This window comes from Numida meleagris, chromosome 3 (genome assembly GCF_002078875.1).
Source record: "Numida meleagris isolate 19003 breed g44 Domestic line chromosome 3, NumMel1.0, whole genome shotgun sequence".
Taxonomy (NCBI): Eukaryota; Metazoa; Chordata; class Aves; order Galliformes; family Numididae; genus Numida; species Numida meleagris.
The window spans coordinates 87,516,533-87,535,593 of record NC_034411.1 but is presented as its reverse complement, the minus strand read 5'-3'; the positions used below and the strand labels follow the sequence as shown (position 1 = coordinate 87,535,593).

Genomic DNA, 19,061 nt, shown 5'->3' with positions numbered 1-19,061 from the left:
TCACTTATATTAGCAGTACATTTGGCCCCAAAACATAACGAAACCTGATCTCATACCTTTACTAAAATAGATAACAAGTGCTTTAACCAGCAAGCATGGACTGTGTATTCCACTTCAAACTTCTCATAACCATTTACTACTACAAGGGGAAAAAAAAAAAGCCCGGTGAACTGTAATTTTCTAAAAGCTCTCACCTGTCGTTTGTTTGAGAAGCTCTAAGCCATTTTGTATAGCCAAATCAACATTTTGTTTTCTGAGAAGAATCTCCTCCTGAAGCTCCTAAGAGAAAATGCCATTTGTGTAAGCACAGACATAAACGACACTGTTTTCATTCGGAATAAGCATATTTCCATTTAAAACAAAGTATATTAATGAAAAATAAATAAAACATGGATTATAAAAAATAAAATAAATAAATAAATGAACAGAAATCAAAATACCAGGAGTTCAGAGTGCTGTTTCTCAAGCAATTCTGTGTTGCAATCTTGGACTGACAACTTGCTCAGTTTATCATGGACTTCATTCAGCCAGTTCATCAACTCAACTTCGTCCTCCCCAAAAATCTGAGCATTGCAGTATGCTTGCTGTAGAAGTTCAGACCTGCTGTTGCTCTTCTCTTGAATCTCAACGTATCGGGCCTGAGAAGAATCTAATTTTTCCTGCACCATATCTTTATCTTCCCTGGAGCTCATAGTCTTTAGAGACTGACCAATGCTAATGGCCTGAAGCAAACTCTTATTGTGAGCTAGGACATCATCTTCTAGGGCCTATATGTTTTTTTAAATAATGAAGAACAATGGAAAAGAAAATCAGAAAAACATAAAAGAAATGTAAGTGGAACTAAATAAAAATTGAATTAAAAAGAACAAATTGCCAACACAAACGAATAAAACTCAAATTACAGAATAAAAAAAAAAATCAGTATGGTAAAATACAGGCACACCACAACAGCTTTCCCAATTGCGCTATACTTCACAGATGAGTTTAAAAAGAATGGCACGAACAAATTGTGGTTCATATCTTACTTTATGCTGAGAAATTTGCTGTTGCAGCTTGGAAGCCTGTGTTCCAATGGGTTCAGCATTTGCAAGTCTCTTCTCTGTGGCGGACAGCCACTCCACCAGTGGCTCCAGAGCTTCATGAAACTGCTGTGCCACCACTGAGATGCCTTCCAACTGACGGTTCCTATAAACATCCCAAGAGAAAGATCCTATTGTAGGGTACCTGCTTTAGCAGGGGTGTTGGACTGGATGATCTCTTGAGGTCCCTTCCAACCTCTGCAATTCTGTGATTACACCTTTTAAAGTCAGGCAAAGACTTTACTGAACCAGGACATGTGATCATGCTTCCTCAGCGCTGTACATTATCTTCTAACATTTGTTCAATGATGTGAACAGAACTATGTGACTTCACTTCATTCTACTTTGAAACTAATGAGTCAATGGTAATAAAGCACTAAGACTTGACCTCCAAAATAAAAAAGAAGTATCTAAAACCTTTCTGTTTCAGATTAGTACATTTCAGAGAAAGTTCTTAATTACAGGAAATCTTCTGTACAGCCACTGCTTAGTGAATTTCCCTAAAGCATGCTTTTAAGAGATATTTTTTCCTACGTGAAAAACATCACAGTATTGTCTTTCAGCAGGAGATCTTATTACAGGTAGAAGCTATGCTTATACACGCTTCCCTAGGCTTACAAACAAGGGAGACCCTACAGACTTGGCACAGTTAGCTATATAATGCTCACAGAAATACTCCACTTAGTTTTCAGAATCATGGTCAGATCTTCAGATCTTCTCATTTCTAGAGACTAGCAAAGAAAAATGGAGACAAGCCTGCAACTAATAGATAGCTTGGGAAAAGCTGCAATTTGATTTTTAATTAAGCATCACCAGATTGGGAAAAGAATATTAAATTAAACACGACATTAACATTTACTCCACCAATGACTCAGATTCCTCCAATAAATTAAAAAAAAAAAAGGAAACAATAATCTATTAGTGGTTTACTCTACCAATTAAATAACTGTATCACTGGCATAAAATAACAAAAGAGACTCAGAGTAAAGGAACCATAGAAAGGCAAGCAGAAGGAGTAGAAGACAACATAGCTGAATTTAATGTTACTCTGATTGCTCAAATCCCAATCCATTCATTTGTTCTTCACTGTAAAGTTTTACTGCTCACTTAAAAAAAAATTTCATAAACTTTCCAAATCCTTCCTCATACTCAATTATATATCTTTTTTCAGGTCACTTCTTCTACATACTCTTCTCCCTACTCTGAGGCTGTCCTTTTTAAAATCCCCACCCAGAAAATACTCACATTCAGCAAGGTCCTTTAAACGCTAATGTCTTCAGACACTTTACAGTTCATAACTTCCCATATATTTTATACACAGACAACTCATAAAATATCTAAGTGTGCGTACACACAGATATTGTGTCTTTTTAAATTGGAACTTGAACTGGACGGCAATCTCTAATAGAGTGTTTTCTGCATTGCTAGAATACACGTACATACTTCAGTGGTCTTTTTTTCTTGAGAACTAATGCAGCTTAGCAACTTGAGTAAGTACATCACCAACCGGCAGCACGAGGGTTACTAAGGTGTAGAAACTAATTATATGGATAGCACTGAACAGCAAAAGGAGGAGTGCCACCTCTTTGTGGCAGCATGCCAGGATTCTTATGTTGCAATGAAACACTGTTATTATTTGTTAGTGTCAAATCTGCACTTGATTCTATGCAAAACAGGAGATGTGGTTTTTAAATCAAGAAACTAATGAACTAACAGAGATAAAATGTTCACAATATACCTATGCAGTTAATTGTAGCCGATTATTACATCCGAGGCTACAATTCTGTAAGAAGCTTTTCCTCTGTTCAAGTCACTAATTCCCACTTTTTCTTCAGAGGACCTATTACATCAACATCAAGACACAGTAATATAATGTACTAGCAAGAATGGTATTACTTAAAATATTTTACATTAGGGAGTTCCACATGCTGCTTTTGACCATCCATCACGTGCTCTATCTGTATTTTTCAAAGCTATGAAAGAATTCGAAATACCTTGTTTCAGCTTTACTGAGCAATGCATCCCATCGACTATCCAGCAAACTCAACTGCTTCAAGATTTTCACTTTATCAGCAGGTTCTGCTGACTCTGCAATTTTCTCCCCTTCACGCTTGATTACCTCAACAGTAGGCTTGCGGTCATCCAACAGCCTCTGGAGAAGCTAGAGAGAAAGCAGTCAGACACCGAGTTATTAAGGAACATTGCAATATTACACGTGTAAAAACAGAAGGAGCCAGACTTCTTGAAAAACTCTTAAAGCAAAAAAAAAAAAAAAAAGCAGTGATGTTGTGACTAATGCTAATCAAAAGACAGACACGCTCCTCCTCCCTGGCCCCAAATACATGCTCATTTTAGTTTCTTAACCATTTTGATACAGCAGCAGAGCTTCACCAAGCCCGAAACACCTCCTAGGTTTTTGTGTAGTGAAAACATGTGGCAACCCCAAAGAGCAAATATACAGCGTTAAAAGTTGTACCTAAGACCACTACAGAAAACGTGCCATTTAAAGTATTTGATGCATTTTGTAGGAGCATTCATGAGAAAGCTGAATGTCCTTCTAGATTTGGCAACACAAAGGCAACTGTGTAAATAGATACAAAAATCAATTATATAATCTACTCATCATTTCTTTGAGATACAGTGAAATTCATTGATCTAGTCTAATAAAATTATGTTCTTCCTCAGGAACAAACTCCACTTCTGTCTAAAATCATCTGTGCCACCCCCCTCTCATTCTCTTCATTAGCATTACCATTCTCTCCTCTTCAGAGATCCCCAAATGACAAACTGTTTTGACTGCAGCCTTATATTAAATATCTGGGTAGCAGTGGGCCACATAGTCTGACTGCACGGACCATATGTTTCATAAAGTCCAGCATGATTTTTTTCTGTGATACTTCTCAAAATTCACAGAAGAAAATAACACTGATAGCACTTTTATACTTGCCCAGGCCATCCCCAACAGCACTCCAACTAATTACCAGCAATGATCAGAATCATCATACATCAGCCACATACTTATGTCCGTAGTCTGCAAACTACCTTGGAATTATTACAGTGAAGAACTTACTAGGTTTTACTTCCTACTTTCCAAATTGCCAAATATCGGATATTATGATTTCTCTTTTTCCAATGGACTTTAATGTTTATTTCCAAGAGAGTGTTAATAATTCAAACTAGAGCTCAGATTGCAGTGTCACATTCTATCCTGCGCTCCCAGAAGGTGGGCACTTCTCCTAACCCTGTGGCTGTCAAGTATATCTCAGCATACTGACAGACATGAGGATTTATTCTCATTTCTCCAGTGAAAAGAGAGAGACTGAATGTATTTTACTTACTTTCTGCTCTTGTATTTGGGCTTTCACAACTTTGAATTCGGCCGATGGTGGCTTTTGATTAGCCACAAGTTCTTCTGTATCAATGAGCCAACTAAGCAGAGATTCAAGGGCATCCTGAAATCTCCCGCAGTGAAGGAGGGCTTCCTGCAATTGCGCTGCACGCTGGGCAACCTGAAGGAAAGTAGAGCATCCAACTGTACTTATTTTTTTTCTTATTTCTGTGAAATAAGTAGCTAAAATTTGCTCTACACCTGGCAATACCACATACTCTCACTTTCATAGGTTTTTGTAACAGCACTATGACACCATTTACCATTAATCTCTACAGTCATCTACCAAAAAAGAGGTTGACTCTCAGTAAAGGAGACTGCTCTAGCAGTCCATTACAAGAGATACTACTGTTTCATTTAGCTACAGTATTATGAATTACGCTGACAGGATGTTTGCATTTCTTATGGTCTTCATTTTCCTTACAAAAAGAGTGAGCCAGGAACCCTGAGAAGCAATTAAGTGGCAATAACACCTTCAAAGGAAAGAAGACAGAGGAAAGGAAAGGACAAATAGGTGAATCACAAATGTCTGCGGCTCTCCTGCATCACTCCTTCGGGAGGGAACACAGACAGCAGAGAAAACTAAATGCTATTTCAACTTCCCATCCCTGCTATTTTCAACAGCAACTACTTCAGGAAGAGAGGTCTTCAAAGCATAGAAAAAAAGTCTACAGCAGTTTTCCAAAGCAGTAGTACCTTCCAAACTTTCAGGGAACACTTAAGGTACTTACTATAAAGGAAATGTGCCACTAGTCACACTAAGCTAGGTTGAATCACTGTGTCCTGCACTGAGCATGTATAGCCGGTGTACACAAATACAATAAAGAAACGTGAAAAAATACTGAAGAGGGACTACTCCAAAGCAGCTGACTGCAAATGACATTGCTACCTTTCTCATGTGTGTGCCGCAACTCTTGCCTCTTTCACTGGGTTATCAAACTTTTCTGCTAAAGCAGAAAGGAACACACAGCCCTGGAGGAGTCTTCCCTCAATGAAAAGCCATGACAGACCTACAGAAAGTTTGCCAGAACCTTATAATGACAGCTAATATCTCTGGCAACTAGAGATATCAATCTTATCCTTTGAATTACTACTGAGGTTATTGTGTAAAGTAACATAACTGAATATTTAATTTCCTGTGTTTTGATAGATGTTAAGTAAATAAGTAAGCAAAACATAGGACATGACAAAAGCAGAAGAGTAAACAAAATAATAACCTTCTTATTAAGAGTTTTCCACCGGGTGTTAACATCTTCAAGGTCATGTTCAAGGCTTTCTGTGTTGGTACTTTTGGCAGCACTTTGAATAAGGCCTTGACCCAACCAGTTCACCTCCTGTTGTTTAACTTGCAGGGGCTCAATTTCTTCTTTCTGGAATACCTGCAGATGGAAAACCAAGACACATCTGAAACATAAAATTCATCTAGTGCATCACACTATGCAAAAATAACACACATACACACACACATATATATATGCTGAATTTGCTGATTGGTAACCAAAAGAAAGGAAAACATTCCTCACCAGAACCTTCCTCAAAAAAACAAAAAAACAAAAAAACAAGAAAAACAATACATTTAAACACAATAGGCTTAATCTAAACAGAATAAGTGTAGTACACCACTGAGGTAGGATGATGTACATTTCCGTCAGTAGATCTAAATAGGAAGGAAAAGAAGAAAGAGGGAGAGAGGGAGAAGATCTTCACATCAAGGAAAAAAACTGAAGACTAGCGGAATGCATCTATCTGTTCAATTATCTGTCTATAAACTCTACCAAAAAAAATGGCACAGAAGGACAGTAAGTTGTCCTCACATAAACAAGCAAACACCAAGATTGACAACTGGGTTCTTTTTGCCAAATTAGGACAAAAGTAAAACTTTCAAGTTAAAGAAGTGGTGAAGAAAGAATGATTTTAAGGGAGGTTTTATGAGAATATAAACATAATAAAATGAGGAAGCAGTAGAGATGCTGCTGAAACAGCATCACAGAGGACACCCATGAGAATGGCTTTTAATTCAGAAACATTCTTGCAAATCACTAGGGCTTTGGCAGTACCCAAACAACAATTTGAACAGTTTTCTGTTTGCTTTATTTTACTTTTTCAGGTACTTAAGGCTTTTCAGAGCCAGATTATTACCATTAGCAACAGCAATGTAAATCACCACTTGTATTCAGCTGAATGAGGCTGAAATGACACCAGTGTCAATGAGATCAGAAAATGGCCCAAAGCCCCTGAATTAATTACACAGGCCAGTGACAAATAACCAATGAATAAACAATGCTAAAGAATGCTCAACTTTTGACCCTAAATGCTTCTATTTCTATAGCCGCATTCAGTAACAGTTTTGGTGTACATTTGGCGCATTCAAAGCAACCTTTCTCAGCATCCTGAAAAGAAGGAATCACTTCAAACATACCAATGACTCCCCTTTTGCACCGAACACAGTATGGCAAGTGATTTCTTTGAAAGCAGCAGCCCTCAGGTGGCTAAGCACGCTTCCATGAGCTTGACAAGTCAATCTAGAAGCTAGGGCAAATACACCAAGCACGAGGAGTAAAATCAATTAAGTATCCGTAAGAATTTTGTTATTATGGACAAAAAAAAAAAAGCCCTGAAAACTCTAGGACCGTGGTTACATGAAAACTTACAGCATGTAACCAGCTGGCTGCTCCCAGAAAAGGGGAAACGTTCCTGTTTTTCTTGACTTTAGAGTAGAAAGAAGACAGAATAATCTTTTTACACAGAACCAATAACAGATTCTTTTATGTCCCATAAAGCCTCATCTTTTGAAAGCAATGTCCTGCCACAGAGGACTGATCTCCATAACCTGCCCTTTAAAAACATAAGCATTCTTTGCAAAGAAAAGCTTAAAATAAATTACAATTATTGCTGAGGCCAAAGTTTACCCAAACAACTTAGCAACAAAGCTTGAAGTATCTCAGATTTCAACCAGAGAAGGAAGAAAGAAATTACAGACGTGATAAACACCCTCTCCTTATTACAAAGCTCCTACCTCACCCACTGCTCTGAGAGCACTACGAGACCCAGTGCCTGTAAAACACTGCCATGCCTTCAGATCTACTTTCTGGCATGCAAATGTAAAGGAAGGCTTTCAGAACATGAAATGAGCCTTTAATCTACGTGCCTTCGAAACCACAACAATCTGATACTGTTGCTTATACCTTTATGAGTAAGGCAGCTCAGCCTGAATAAATGGGCTGTAGCTGCCCTTGAATGGCATTGCCTTTAACCACAATCTGTGTAAGAACTGAACACGAACATCAGTGCACAGTGAGGCTCTCCAAATCAAGAGTAACAGACACCATCTGGACAATAAATAACCATGCACTGAACAGCTGGAAGTAATCACCCCTGTCAGAAATTGCCCCTCATTCATTTTCCAAACTGACCACCACACCTACTTGGGACATCTCGTGTGCTGCACCAGTGTCTCTGACCACTACATCTGCTGAATTAATAACACACAAAACATTCCCAACAAGAGTCGAACATAAAAAAGACTGTAAGCAAGTTTGTTTAAGGTTACAACTATTTCACAAATGGATTTTTTTTAATTACCTTATTAGACAATAGGCCATTGCAGACTGCATCTAAGGTTTCTTGTATGCCTGTAGTCCAGATATTGCTTTCATTTCTCCCTGGGATGGCTTTTGGACAGTTTACAGTGCAACCTAATTCAAGCTGCTGAACAGCAAATGTCATTTCATTTGAGCCTGCATCTGCTATACTCGAATCCTCTGGATCAGATAAAATTTCATATTTTGCTAAATCCACGTCCCTATTATTTACAGCAACGTTCATACAATAACTATCTAATTGAGGAGAAGCATCATCCACATCATCCCCCTCCACTGTTGTGACTTGCATTTTAATTTTTTCACGCATGTCATAGCCATTTTCCACTCCATTTTTACACAGGGAAAAGCTTCCTCCACCACCTTGAAGAGGATTGCCATGTGTCAGAGTTTCCTCTCTGAAACTTTCTGAGTATTTTTCGCCCATCTCTTCCTGGTCACTCTCACATTTCTGTGAACTGCTTTGTTTGACTTTTCCAGAGGGCAGAATGTCACATGAAGTCAGCCTGCAGCTCTCTCTGACAAGAACACTGCTGCTTGCAAGCACTGGGGCTTGCTGCTCTCTGCAAAGAGCTGGGAAGAACAGGCTGAGCTGACCTACTCCCTGGATGTCTTCTGCAGAAGATAAAGTCTGTGTCTGCATTCGCTCCCCTGCTAAGAGCATATCTTGTTTTTCTTCCCTTTCTGTTGGAGGACTGCACAAACCAGAATCATCTTCTTCTGAGGTCAGAGAATTCGTACCCCACTTGTGTTTGCTTGATTTAGCTGTATCTGACAGGTCACCAGTTTCACTGAATGAGCATTCGCTTTTATTTGTGTAATCTGAAAAGTTGGGCGGGACAAACATTCTCCACGATCGCCTGTGCTCCTTTTTCTCCATCTGAGACTTCGTTTTGGGCAATCCCCCCGTTCGAATGATATCGCCGTTCAGCTTGAGAGCGTCAAAGATCATTTTCTCATCTAACTTTTTGGCCTCACGACTTCGGAGCTCAAAAGCACTGGAGGACGTCAGGGCACCATTGGAGCACAGAGTGCTGATATCCAGTGTCCGGTGACTGTAGGGTAGGGTCCGGTCCGTGAAGTGTCTGGAGGAGAGGCTGCCCTTGGATCCCGAATCAATCTGCTCATTGAGCCGCACAGTGTCGTAGATGGACCTCTGGGGAACGTAACAGTCCTCGATGTTCAGGTCTTCATCCTCTTCTCCTTTGCCCACACATGGAGGATTCCGACGTAAACAGTCCGGCCTGCTAAGTGGCTTCCCCATTTTGCAAGGGTTCACACAAGATGCTACTATCCCTCTACTTTCAGAGACGAGGGGAACATTTAGAAAACACTATCTGTCTAAAAAACTACAGTAAACTTGCCCTCAGCACAGGATGCATAGATATAAAATATACATCATAACTTATGAGGTGGTTAAGGTCATCATCAGTGCACTGGTTTAAATGCAGTTTTACCTGGATGCGAGTTACTGGTTGTTTGGTTTTTTTTCTTTTTCCCTTGAAAATATAAAGTGCTTGAGTAAGAAAGGAACAGAAACCTTCCAATATCACAGGAAAACCGAGTATAGCAAAAACCAGCAGTGGCTTAAATGTTTAAAACCCTCCATGGAACACCGCACTCATTTCTTCAGGTCAGAATGTGTATCTTAAATCTGCAGATTAAGCCTTCCAATTGAGCGAGCATTACCGAAGGCAGCACATTATCTCTTGGAGGTGACTGATTAGCTGTAATCCATTTAGCCGGGTTGAAAAATTCCATCTCCTTTATAAATAAAGCATCGTACGGGAGCTCGGGCAGGCAGACCTCAACGGTGGCTGCGCACGGCTCAGACCAAGGCACTGGGAAAATCTTGGGGGGAGAAATAAGTTAAATCCAAAACAGCACGAAGAATAAAACAGCCCTTCGCTTCTTTGGCAGTAGCTATAAATAACCTCGACCCGAGAGGCAGCTTACTCCCTCCTCGTCCCAAGCTCTTCACAAGTTCCACAGGTAAACATAGTTTCCTAGGAGCCCAACCGACGGAGCCAGAAGTTCCCCTGCATCAGAATCCAGGCGGTCGGGCCGGCGCTTTCCTCGCTCCGTCCTGGAGAGCTGCTCTCTAGTTTAAGGCAGCTGCGGAGCACTACCGCAGCGTCTCCCGCGAAGGCACAGCGGCTTCAGCTCGGCGCGGGCTGGGCCGGTCCCGGCTGCCGGCGGCGGCTGGCACAGCGCTCCCCGCTCCTCCCCAGCCGAACAAGAAGGCGAGGAAAAGGCGATCCGGCCGCGCACGCCGGCGGGTAGCATCCAGCCAAGTCGATAAGCTCGCTCGCCTTCCCGCGAGCTGACGGGCGTCCTCCCAGCGCCGAGCTGGAAGGAACGCCCTTTCTCATTCTTCAGGCAACATCTGCTACCGCCACCCACCCCGCCCGGCCTCCGCTCACCGCTCGGCCGCGGCGGGAGGAGGTGCCCGGCCCTTGCTGCTCGCTGCCCCCCGCCGGGCGGCCCCGGCGCTGCGGCCGCGAGCGGACGGGCCGAGACACAGCGTGGGGGCGCGGGCAGTGGAGGGGCGCGGGCAGCGGAGGGGCCCAGCCAAATGCTGCCCGGCCCGGCTGAGCCGGGAAACTAGCACCGCTCGAACCGGCTCGTTTTCCGCTTTGGGGAGGAGCAACGTGTTCTCCTTAAGGCTTTGAAAACAATCTCCAGCACCTCGCTGGCGGGTTTACCAGGGACCGCACTCGTTTTTAACAGTATGCTGGCAGAACGCGCATTGCTTTTAACCACAGACCACAGTGAAGTTCTGCAGTCTGATTATTTCAATGGAGGTTTCCATGTAATGTAATGTAATGTAATTTCCATTCCCATGTAAAAGTTAAATCAAACGTTTCCATCTTTAAAGGTTTCCCTGGTCTTCACTTTAATCACTTTGGATGGTTTCAGGTGGGTATTTTACTTCATGCGAAAGGCAGTGAGGCCCATGCTCCAGCCCTGGCTCACTGCGCAGGGTCTGACATGGTGCCAAGCACCGGGCATCTGCACTGCCCTTCTCCCACAGTTTTTGCTGGGAGAAAAAGGAAAAGCGATGAAAAAGCGTTCCAGAGTGTGAAGATGGTTTTTACCTGACATAGAGCAGCACAAAAGCAGTGCAGATGGACAAAGAGTTGGGTGTGGGGTATTTACATCTTTTAAATACTGTTTCAGCACTCAGTGTGCGCTCGTAGCTGGTATGTCATTAGCGATAACTATGGGTTGGGAGACCCACGGATAATTTGCCGATGGTACACCAGAAGCAGTCTGTTCAGCAGCATAAATCAACCCGCAATGAGTAGAGACCTCCACCGCCTGTGTGAGAGGAGCTGTCAGCATAGCGACAACGCAGCCCCCAGTGTGAGGACAGCATATGGCACTCAGTGTTACAACTTACCCAGGGCATTAGCTACAATCAGCTGAAGCTCTCCCAGTTAAGCAGTGAGCAGGAGATAGTTCATGCAAGAAATACAGAAGCAGCACACTTTTTGTTTGTTGATTACTTTGGTATAGTCAGCTACATATTAAAATAAATTTAAGTCACGTGAGACAAATTCTCTCTTCTCACATATTCTGCCTCCTCCATCGAGCAGCCAAAACATTGTAAGTTATGTCAAACAGAAACTCAGCTCTGGGTTCTCGAGCTAAAAACACATTCTATAATGGTAAACGGTGGGTAAAGCATTTTTGAGATCCTGTCATCTGTGCTTATTCCCACCTAAAACAGTCACAAACAGATCCTGTTGAATGCAGAGGGTGCTCTGTCATGCTACGGGGTCGGTATGCAACTGAAATTGGCCCATATTTTTTGCACTACAAAATGATTTTATTCATATTTTAAAAAGGTATTCTACCATTTTTAAACATATCCTCTGAAGGCTTTCACATGCATCAGTCACTTTCAAAAGCAATGGTTCACAAAAATTAATAGGACTCTTTAACTGCTTTTTAACATAGACCCTAGAAGTAGTAAAAGCTGTGGAAAATTAGTACCTATTTCGGCATTTCTACATCAGTACATGGGAAGTGCAATACCTTCCATTTCTTATTTGAGCATATAGAGAAATCTCTGATTATTTTTTCAATGTTATCTCAAAGTGAAAACTGGAGGACAGACACTCTACACAACTAACATAAACCAATTAAACTCTTAGTTCAAGCTCATTGACAAGAATACCCAGGCTAGCTAAAAATTCCTATAGAGTCCAGTTAGAAGGCAACAATCTTTAACAACCTCTTTTATTTTGAAAATAAACACAAAAATCAAATGAACCATATACTGATGAAATCTGTAACAGTTCTATGTAGCTTTCAATAAGAATTTCTATGGTATTAAAAAGAATTGTGCAAAGGTTACAAGAAGTAAAGCAGTTCAGTTTCAGGGGTTTTTCTCTTTCCCAGAGAACCTAGCTCCAAATACTGCTCCATGTGCAAACATCCTGGCACTATGCGGCTACACAAACACAGGGCTCTCCTGAAGAATTCTTTTCTGTTTCACTTTTCAAGAAAGGAGGCAAATTCAGTGTAACCGAACAGATCTCGTCTACTGAAATTTCCTTTTGTACCAGACTTTGGGGAAGAGAATGTCTAACAAAACGGAATTAATTTGTAATTAATTTTGTGTGTTTTACATTAATTGAGACAAATTCTTCATGTGATTATACTCTTCCTGGTGTACTTTGTGAAGTAACAGTCAAATGAAGCCTACTTGCAAATGAACTCCACTGGAGATTTTCCTTGACAGAAAGCAAGTTTTAGATCTGCATGTAAATAAATACAATCTAACACTGGCAATAAAGACTTTCAATTTAATGCTTTATCCTGACTGGAATAAGTGGATCACAAAGAAGTAATATAAATAAAACAAGTACGTATGCGTGCATATAACTACATATACATACATAAAATACAGCTCAAAGTCTGTTTATTTTTTTAAAATAACTATGCATTTTAATGTCATGCCAAGAAGATTCACAAAGCTCTACTCTTACACATAAAAACTGGTCCAACCACAAAAACCACCTCTGGCCCATAACACAAGATTCTTCCCCAAAGAGAGTGAAGATATCATGTGAATAAATCTATCTACAAAGAACATTTTGCTTTACTCTCGAGGAATAGAAGTCGATTGCACTTGACCACAGAAGCTAAAAACATAAAGGGCTAGACTGTGGTTTTGTGGCCAAAGCCACATTTTCAGGTTGTGTGTGTTTGTGTGCATGCACAAACCTGTGAGCAAAGCACCATGAGTGGAGCAGGACTGCTGGGAGCCAGTCTCCCCACAGTGTGCTGCCTCAGGTAAAACTGCTCTCTGGAAAGAGCAAGAGTATGAAGAGGTACACCTACTGTAATTTTGCTGTCATATACAACAAGGCACTCACACGGAGTATTTGGAGAGCAACTGTAGACTCTACCCTCCTCCTTACTGCCCTTACCTAGCAAATTTTTTTATTCTGTTCTCCCTCCTTACATGTTTCTATTCTCCCAATGATCCCCCCCCTGCTTTGTATTACTGCACTTGCTGTTCACTTCTTTGAACACCCCCTTCACCTTTTCGTCATGTTTCACCTCCTGGTTAATGGCACTGTGTTTTCAATCATAAGTAATTCCATGACCTCAAACAGTTGTTTAACGCAAAGCACATTTCTAAGTTTATACATACCTAAAATAAATACAATTACAGAGCATACTTCTGCATATAAACATGGAGAAGGTTTTTTTGTCTTTTTACCTACAAGGTCTTTGGTTATGGAGACACCATCTTCCTGCACAGACCAGCCAAGGATCTCATTCCTGATGTTTGCAATCGCTGGACATCTTGTCCACCAACCTTACAAAGGACAGCACTGGGACCATGCATAGGAAACTGCAGCAGCTATGTTATTTTCCAATTTCTAAGGTGCTCTACTATTTACAAAGACAAGCCATTTGTTTCCCTTTTATACAGAGGCAGACTTGTTGTGACAGATTGACACACCATTTTAATCCTCACAATCTAATGGAATCTCTTTGCAGCGTGACCATTTGTTCCAGATTTTTGTCACTGCTTATACATTCTAAAAGATCATTGTCACTGATAGTAACTTTCAGCTGAAACGGCGCTGAAGTTTCAGTGTTCAGTTTTCCTCTCTAACATGGGTTAGTCTAAACAAGCAAAAAGCACCCTCTGTTGGGCCAAGCACGTCATTACTTTTTTTACACCGTCGTCTTTCCAGTCGCATGGTTTATCAAATCATGATACGGAAGCTTGTTTTATGGTTAACTGCAAACTAATTTCCAAGCCACAAAAACATCTGAACTGATATTAGATTGGAACGAATCCAAAGCAGCTCATGAGATGGAGTGCTACTGTACAGTCATTAGGAGATTTATGATCTTTTTCAAACACTGCCTATACCTGTGTAATTTATAAATCTTCCCAGTGAGAACTAGAAATTCATTTATTATAGTCTAAAATATGCCAAGATCTGTGCTTCATTTCAGCACCAAAGCATAATAACATTTTACACCCAGTATCGTTGCAAGGTACCCTGTTTAAAATAGATGAAAGGTACATGGGTAGAACACACAGATGTGAAGCAAGACTTCTCCACGGTCTGCATTTAACCAGTCATTTTCACGCTGATACTGCATAAAGTTGTGTTGTGGTAAAATGAGTGATAGCAGTAAGAAAGAAACCTTCCTACCTTGAATGTATTCAGCTGCTGATTAATAGTTTCTGTTTCCATTCCAACAGGACCTTGCGATTCTTCATGTTCTTCAGCTGTCCCAAGCAGACTGGAAAATTCTTTTAACTTACTGTAAAACTCCTCAACACGGTTAATTGTACTTTCCACTTGATCTTCCCTGGCTTTTGCTCTGTCTAGTAGTTTGTTGCACTGTTTATTTAATGCTTCCAAGTCCCGTTTTATACCAACAAGATCAGGAGAAGCTTCAGCTTCTGTGGCTAGCATCATTTTGCAGTTTTTATTAGCATTTTCATTATTCATTATAAGATCTTCCAACTTTTTCAGGAAATATTTTATGTCCTCTCTCTGCGATTGCAGTACATGAAGATCTCTCCCCACAGGAGCCATGCTATCAAGTTCATCATCAAACTCTGCAAACTGAGAGAACATCTCTCTGATGCTGTTTTGGAAATGACCAATTCCCTGAAGTTTTGTTTCCAAGAACGAGCACCTATCTTCAACCTGCTGGTTCACTGCAGTGTATTCTTGCTCCAAAGATTCAGCTTGAAGCAAAAGGTCAGAAACACCTGCTGAATCAGAAGCTTCTACTACCAGGTCTTGGGCAAGCTTTTTTACTAAATCAACACGAGGCCTTAAAGCCTGCAAAGCCTTCTGCTGGGCCTGCATCACTGTCAGGTGTTTGTTACTGAAAGACTGAGGTCCAAGTGAATCGTGAGCTTCCAGATGCTCTTTAGCACTTTTAAGTTGCTTTTCTGTTTCCTTGGATGATTCCTGAAACTCTTTTAGCCTTTGTGCCATATTTTCCAAGCACTCTCTCTTCTTATGCAATTGTTCTGTGACCATACTCACTTTCTCATTCAGCACCTTAGTTTCTTCTTTAACAATTTCTTTATCTGTTTGACTAGCATTGAGCAAACTTTCAGCAGTGTTATTTAGTAGTTCCACTATCCCATGGTGTTTATCCAGGTCCTTCTGCCAGGCCCTTACCTGAACAACAGAATTTTCTATTTCAACAGGGTTTATGCCAACTTTTAATTCAGACAGGTTGCTTTGGCATTTCTCTATCCATGGCTGCAAGTTTTCTACATGCTGCTTGTATTTCAGCGCTTTCTCCAGACAATCTGTCAATTTACCTTGCCTTTCTTTTGCCTGCTTATCCATTTCATCCCAATTACTTCTGAGTGTGGCAATTTGAGCCTGTAAAGCTGCTTTATCATCTCCTTGAGTCTTCTGTAAGATACTTTCTCCTTCTGCAACAATTTTTTCGTATGAACTAATCTCATTGGTCAGGGTCTTCATAAAATCTTTCTGTTCTTCAATTAGGGACTGCAAGGTCTCAAGTTTGGCTGATATAGGACGAGCCTGGGTCAGCTCTTCTTTCTTTCTGTCTAGCCAGGCCTGAAAGTCCTTAGACGTTTGCTGGAACTGATGAGAAGTGGTGTACGCTGACTGAAGCTGCTGAACATGATTATCTACAGAGAAGACAGCATAGAGGTTTATTATCAGAAACTGCTAGTATTCAATTCAGAAATAATAATTAATACTGATTTTATCATGACTGATCATAAGTGGGTGGAAGGCAGGTTCTTAGTATGTTAGTGTTTAACTTGAAGACAACCAAGTTTCTTGCAAGGGATGGTCTTGTATCTGTACTGCACTATAGCAACGAAGGCATTTGGAGATGAATCAAGTCAGGTGAGCTTAGCTAGTTTGTATCTACACACGTCCTATTCAGGCAAATTTTTGGGGTAAAAAGCACACAGTCGTGTTTTATGACATTAAAAAGTGCCAGCACAGAGAATATCAAGCAATATGGCCTAGTAGTGGCTAACTCATGGCCTACAGGTACTATTTGTTTTTAGAGAGATGCTTTGAAGTACCTTGTGACCAGAGGAAATAAAAAAGCTAAAACTGAGGCTTTTAGGGAGAAAAAAGCATGGTATTACTTGCACTCTATTTCTTGCTCAGTTCTGCTGCTCACAGAATAGAAAAGGCTGCACACAACCAACTCAGTTTTGCCACGCGCAGTTTTATATAATTACTACTGCTTTTTGTCAAGCCATTCATGATGCTTGCCTAGAAATTACAATTTTAGCTTATTCTCTGCACCCATGCAGTTAAGTAGTTCAGTGAACAGCATCTATTTTAGTATCCTAACTCAGTAAGGATGTACCTGAAGGCAAAGATGAGAAGAGCAGCATTTTTATTATTTTAAACTCTCTCCAAAACTGCTCACTAGAGACCTGAAGTACCGTGCCAACAAATTGACAAATCAACAAAAATCAACTGTGTATTGTGACATATTGTTTTTGCCTTTTCAAAGCATGGAGACATTCTCCTAAGTTGAACTGACAGACAGCTAGTATTAGGCTCGGCTCATTATCTTACTACTGACTTCAAAGACATGTTAAAATGATGCATATTTTATACCTTATTTTTCTTTTAAAATAAATACTAACCTGATTTTTGCTCAATATCCTTAAATGATTTGAGGATGCCATCTAGCTGCCTTGTAAGTTCTGCTTTCAAATACTCTTCTCCAACCAGCGTTGAGAGCTCTTCACAAAGAACTTGAGCTGCATTTATATTCTTCATTTCCTGTTCTATTTCCTTCTTCATTTCTTTAGCAATTTCTAGTTGTTGTTTCACAGCATCAGGTTGTGTACTCACAGCCAGGCTGCTGCTCAGTTTGCTATCCAAGGCACCTAGCTTATTAGACAGACTTCTGAGTAGGCTTTGATATTCCGTGCTTTTCACTATGGCTTGGTCAATTCGGTCACATCTGTTACTCAGCTGGCCAGTTAAGTTGTCCCATTTTTGTGCCACGGCTGCCAGCTGCTCTTTTACAATGTCATGAGAGGGGGGATGTTCACCAGGTCTCTTCAGAATCCCTTCACCAGCCATAGTTAGCTGCTCATATTGTGGCTTTCTGGTGTCAAACTCTTTGAGCAGAATCTGGGAATAAAGAAAATTTTAAGAAGAATTTACTTCATGAAGAAAGAAGCAAAATGTTTCTGAGAAAAACTTTGTAGAATTTGTTGTAGCTAAGCTCCCTTACTGAATTAATCTCTGAGTTTAAAAAGCCAGTGAAACAACTGCATCTACAACACATAAATTGAATGTTGTTTCCAAGTGTTTACATCAAAGAACTAAAAACTCTAGGTTAATTTGCACATCATCTAATGGAAACTGAATCAGCAGATACAAGTAAACAATGATTTTTGTTAACATTACCATAAGTAACTGTACCAAGTAAAATAATCACTGTTTAGATTCAAGCAGTGTCTTCTTTCCTAGACAGTTTTGATATTTGCCTTAAGACCAAACTTCAAAGAAGGTGCACTGTGACATAATATCGCAATGGATCCTTAGACTACAGAGAATATTTGGATAATTCACAAAATGACTGTGTACTGTAAGACCTTTAAAGTTTATATCACTGGTTCCTAGTATTTTATTTTTTGACAAGTCAAAAGTGTGCACAGAAGAAGGGACAAATATCACAGTCTTAGTCTACAGGGTGTTCCAAACCCTTTCTTTTTAAGTCAATGAGGTTTAACTTCTGAGGACTCTAAAGTAATACATGATAATCTTATGCCAGCTTTCTAGATTTCTGAAGCATTTACAAAACACTTTTAAGTCATTTTCACACAGTATTAGAAAATATTTCATGTTTTAAACAGTTTGTTTTAATCAATATGGATATGCCAACTTTAATATTTCTTTTTAAAAATAAGAATGTTATTTCTCACCACATTCAAAATTAACTGGCAGCAATATAAACGTTTGAAATTAAAATTTATAGTTTCTGCAACTAATTCAACTTTTGTTTCTTTTTTCTGTGGTTTGCCACGTTTCTGTAAATGAACTACTCCACTTTATATTTTTTTCTTCTGTTTTTCACACTCATGGTTCCATATCTACTCACAACACTAGACTTCACTTGTTTCTTATTTTTATTAGCAACTGGTGCAGTCAAGTGAACAAAATCTCAAAAAGCTAGCTCTACAGCTTAGACTGTATTTGAGGACTGACCACAAAATATTACAAACACACTCAAATTAATAAAACTTCCAAGGAATGCTTTCATTAGACTACAGAGAAATAACAGGATAGTTAAAAAAGAAAATACATCTGAGGATCAGTAACTCCTCAAGGGTAAGTCCCCATCATTTTTTCCTTTAGCTGTTCTGGTCTTTCTTCAATCTCCTGGCAATTTTTTTCTCGTAATTACTGTAGTCAAGTATGACTCAAGCTGATATTTACTGATAAACGCATGTAATAGCTCCCGTTACCTGGG

General features: G+C 40.1%; 1 protein-coding gene across 16 annotated transcripts in view; it reads right to left on the bottom strand.

Moving 5' to 3' along the window:
* The window catches only part of DST (dystonin), a 299,648-nt gene that overhangs the window by 62,077 nt on the left and 218,510 nt on the right, over positions 1-19,061 (bottom strand). For 13 of the 16 annotated variants that reach the window (XM_021391636.1, XM_021391639.1, XM_021391637.1 and 10 more), the window contains 8 exons: positions 17,221-17,716; positions 14,759-16,233; positions 5,685-5,846; positions 4,418-4,588; positions 3,074-3,240; positions 1,026-1,185; positions 441-767; positions 195-279 (listed from right to left, as the gene is read on the bottom strand). In XM_021391636.1, the coding sequence (XP_021247311.1) occupies positions 195-279; positions 441-767; positions 1,026-1,185; positions 3,074-3,240; positions 4,418-4,588; positions 5,685-5,846; positions 14,759-16,233; positions 17,221-17,716 (3,043 nt within the window). The remainder of the gene's footprint in view (positions 1-194; positions 280-440; positions 768-1,025; positions 1,186-3,073; positions 3,241-4,417; positions 4,589-5,684; positions 5,847-14,758; positions 16,234-17,220; positions 17,717-19,061) is intronic. The other 3 variants (XM_021391641.1, XM_021391654.1, XM_021391651.1) reach the window with 1 other exon arrangement.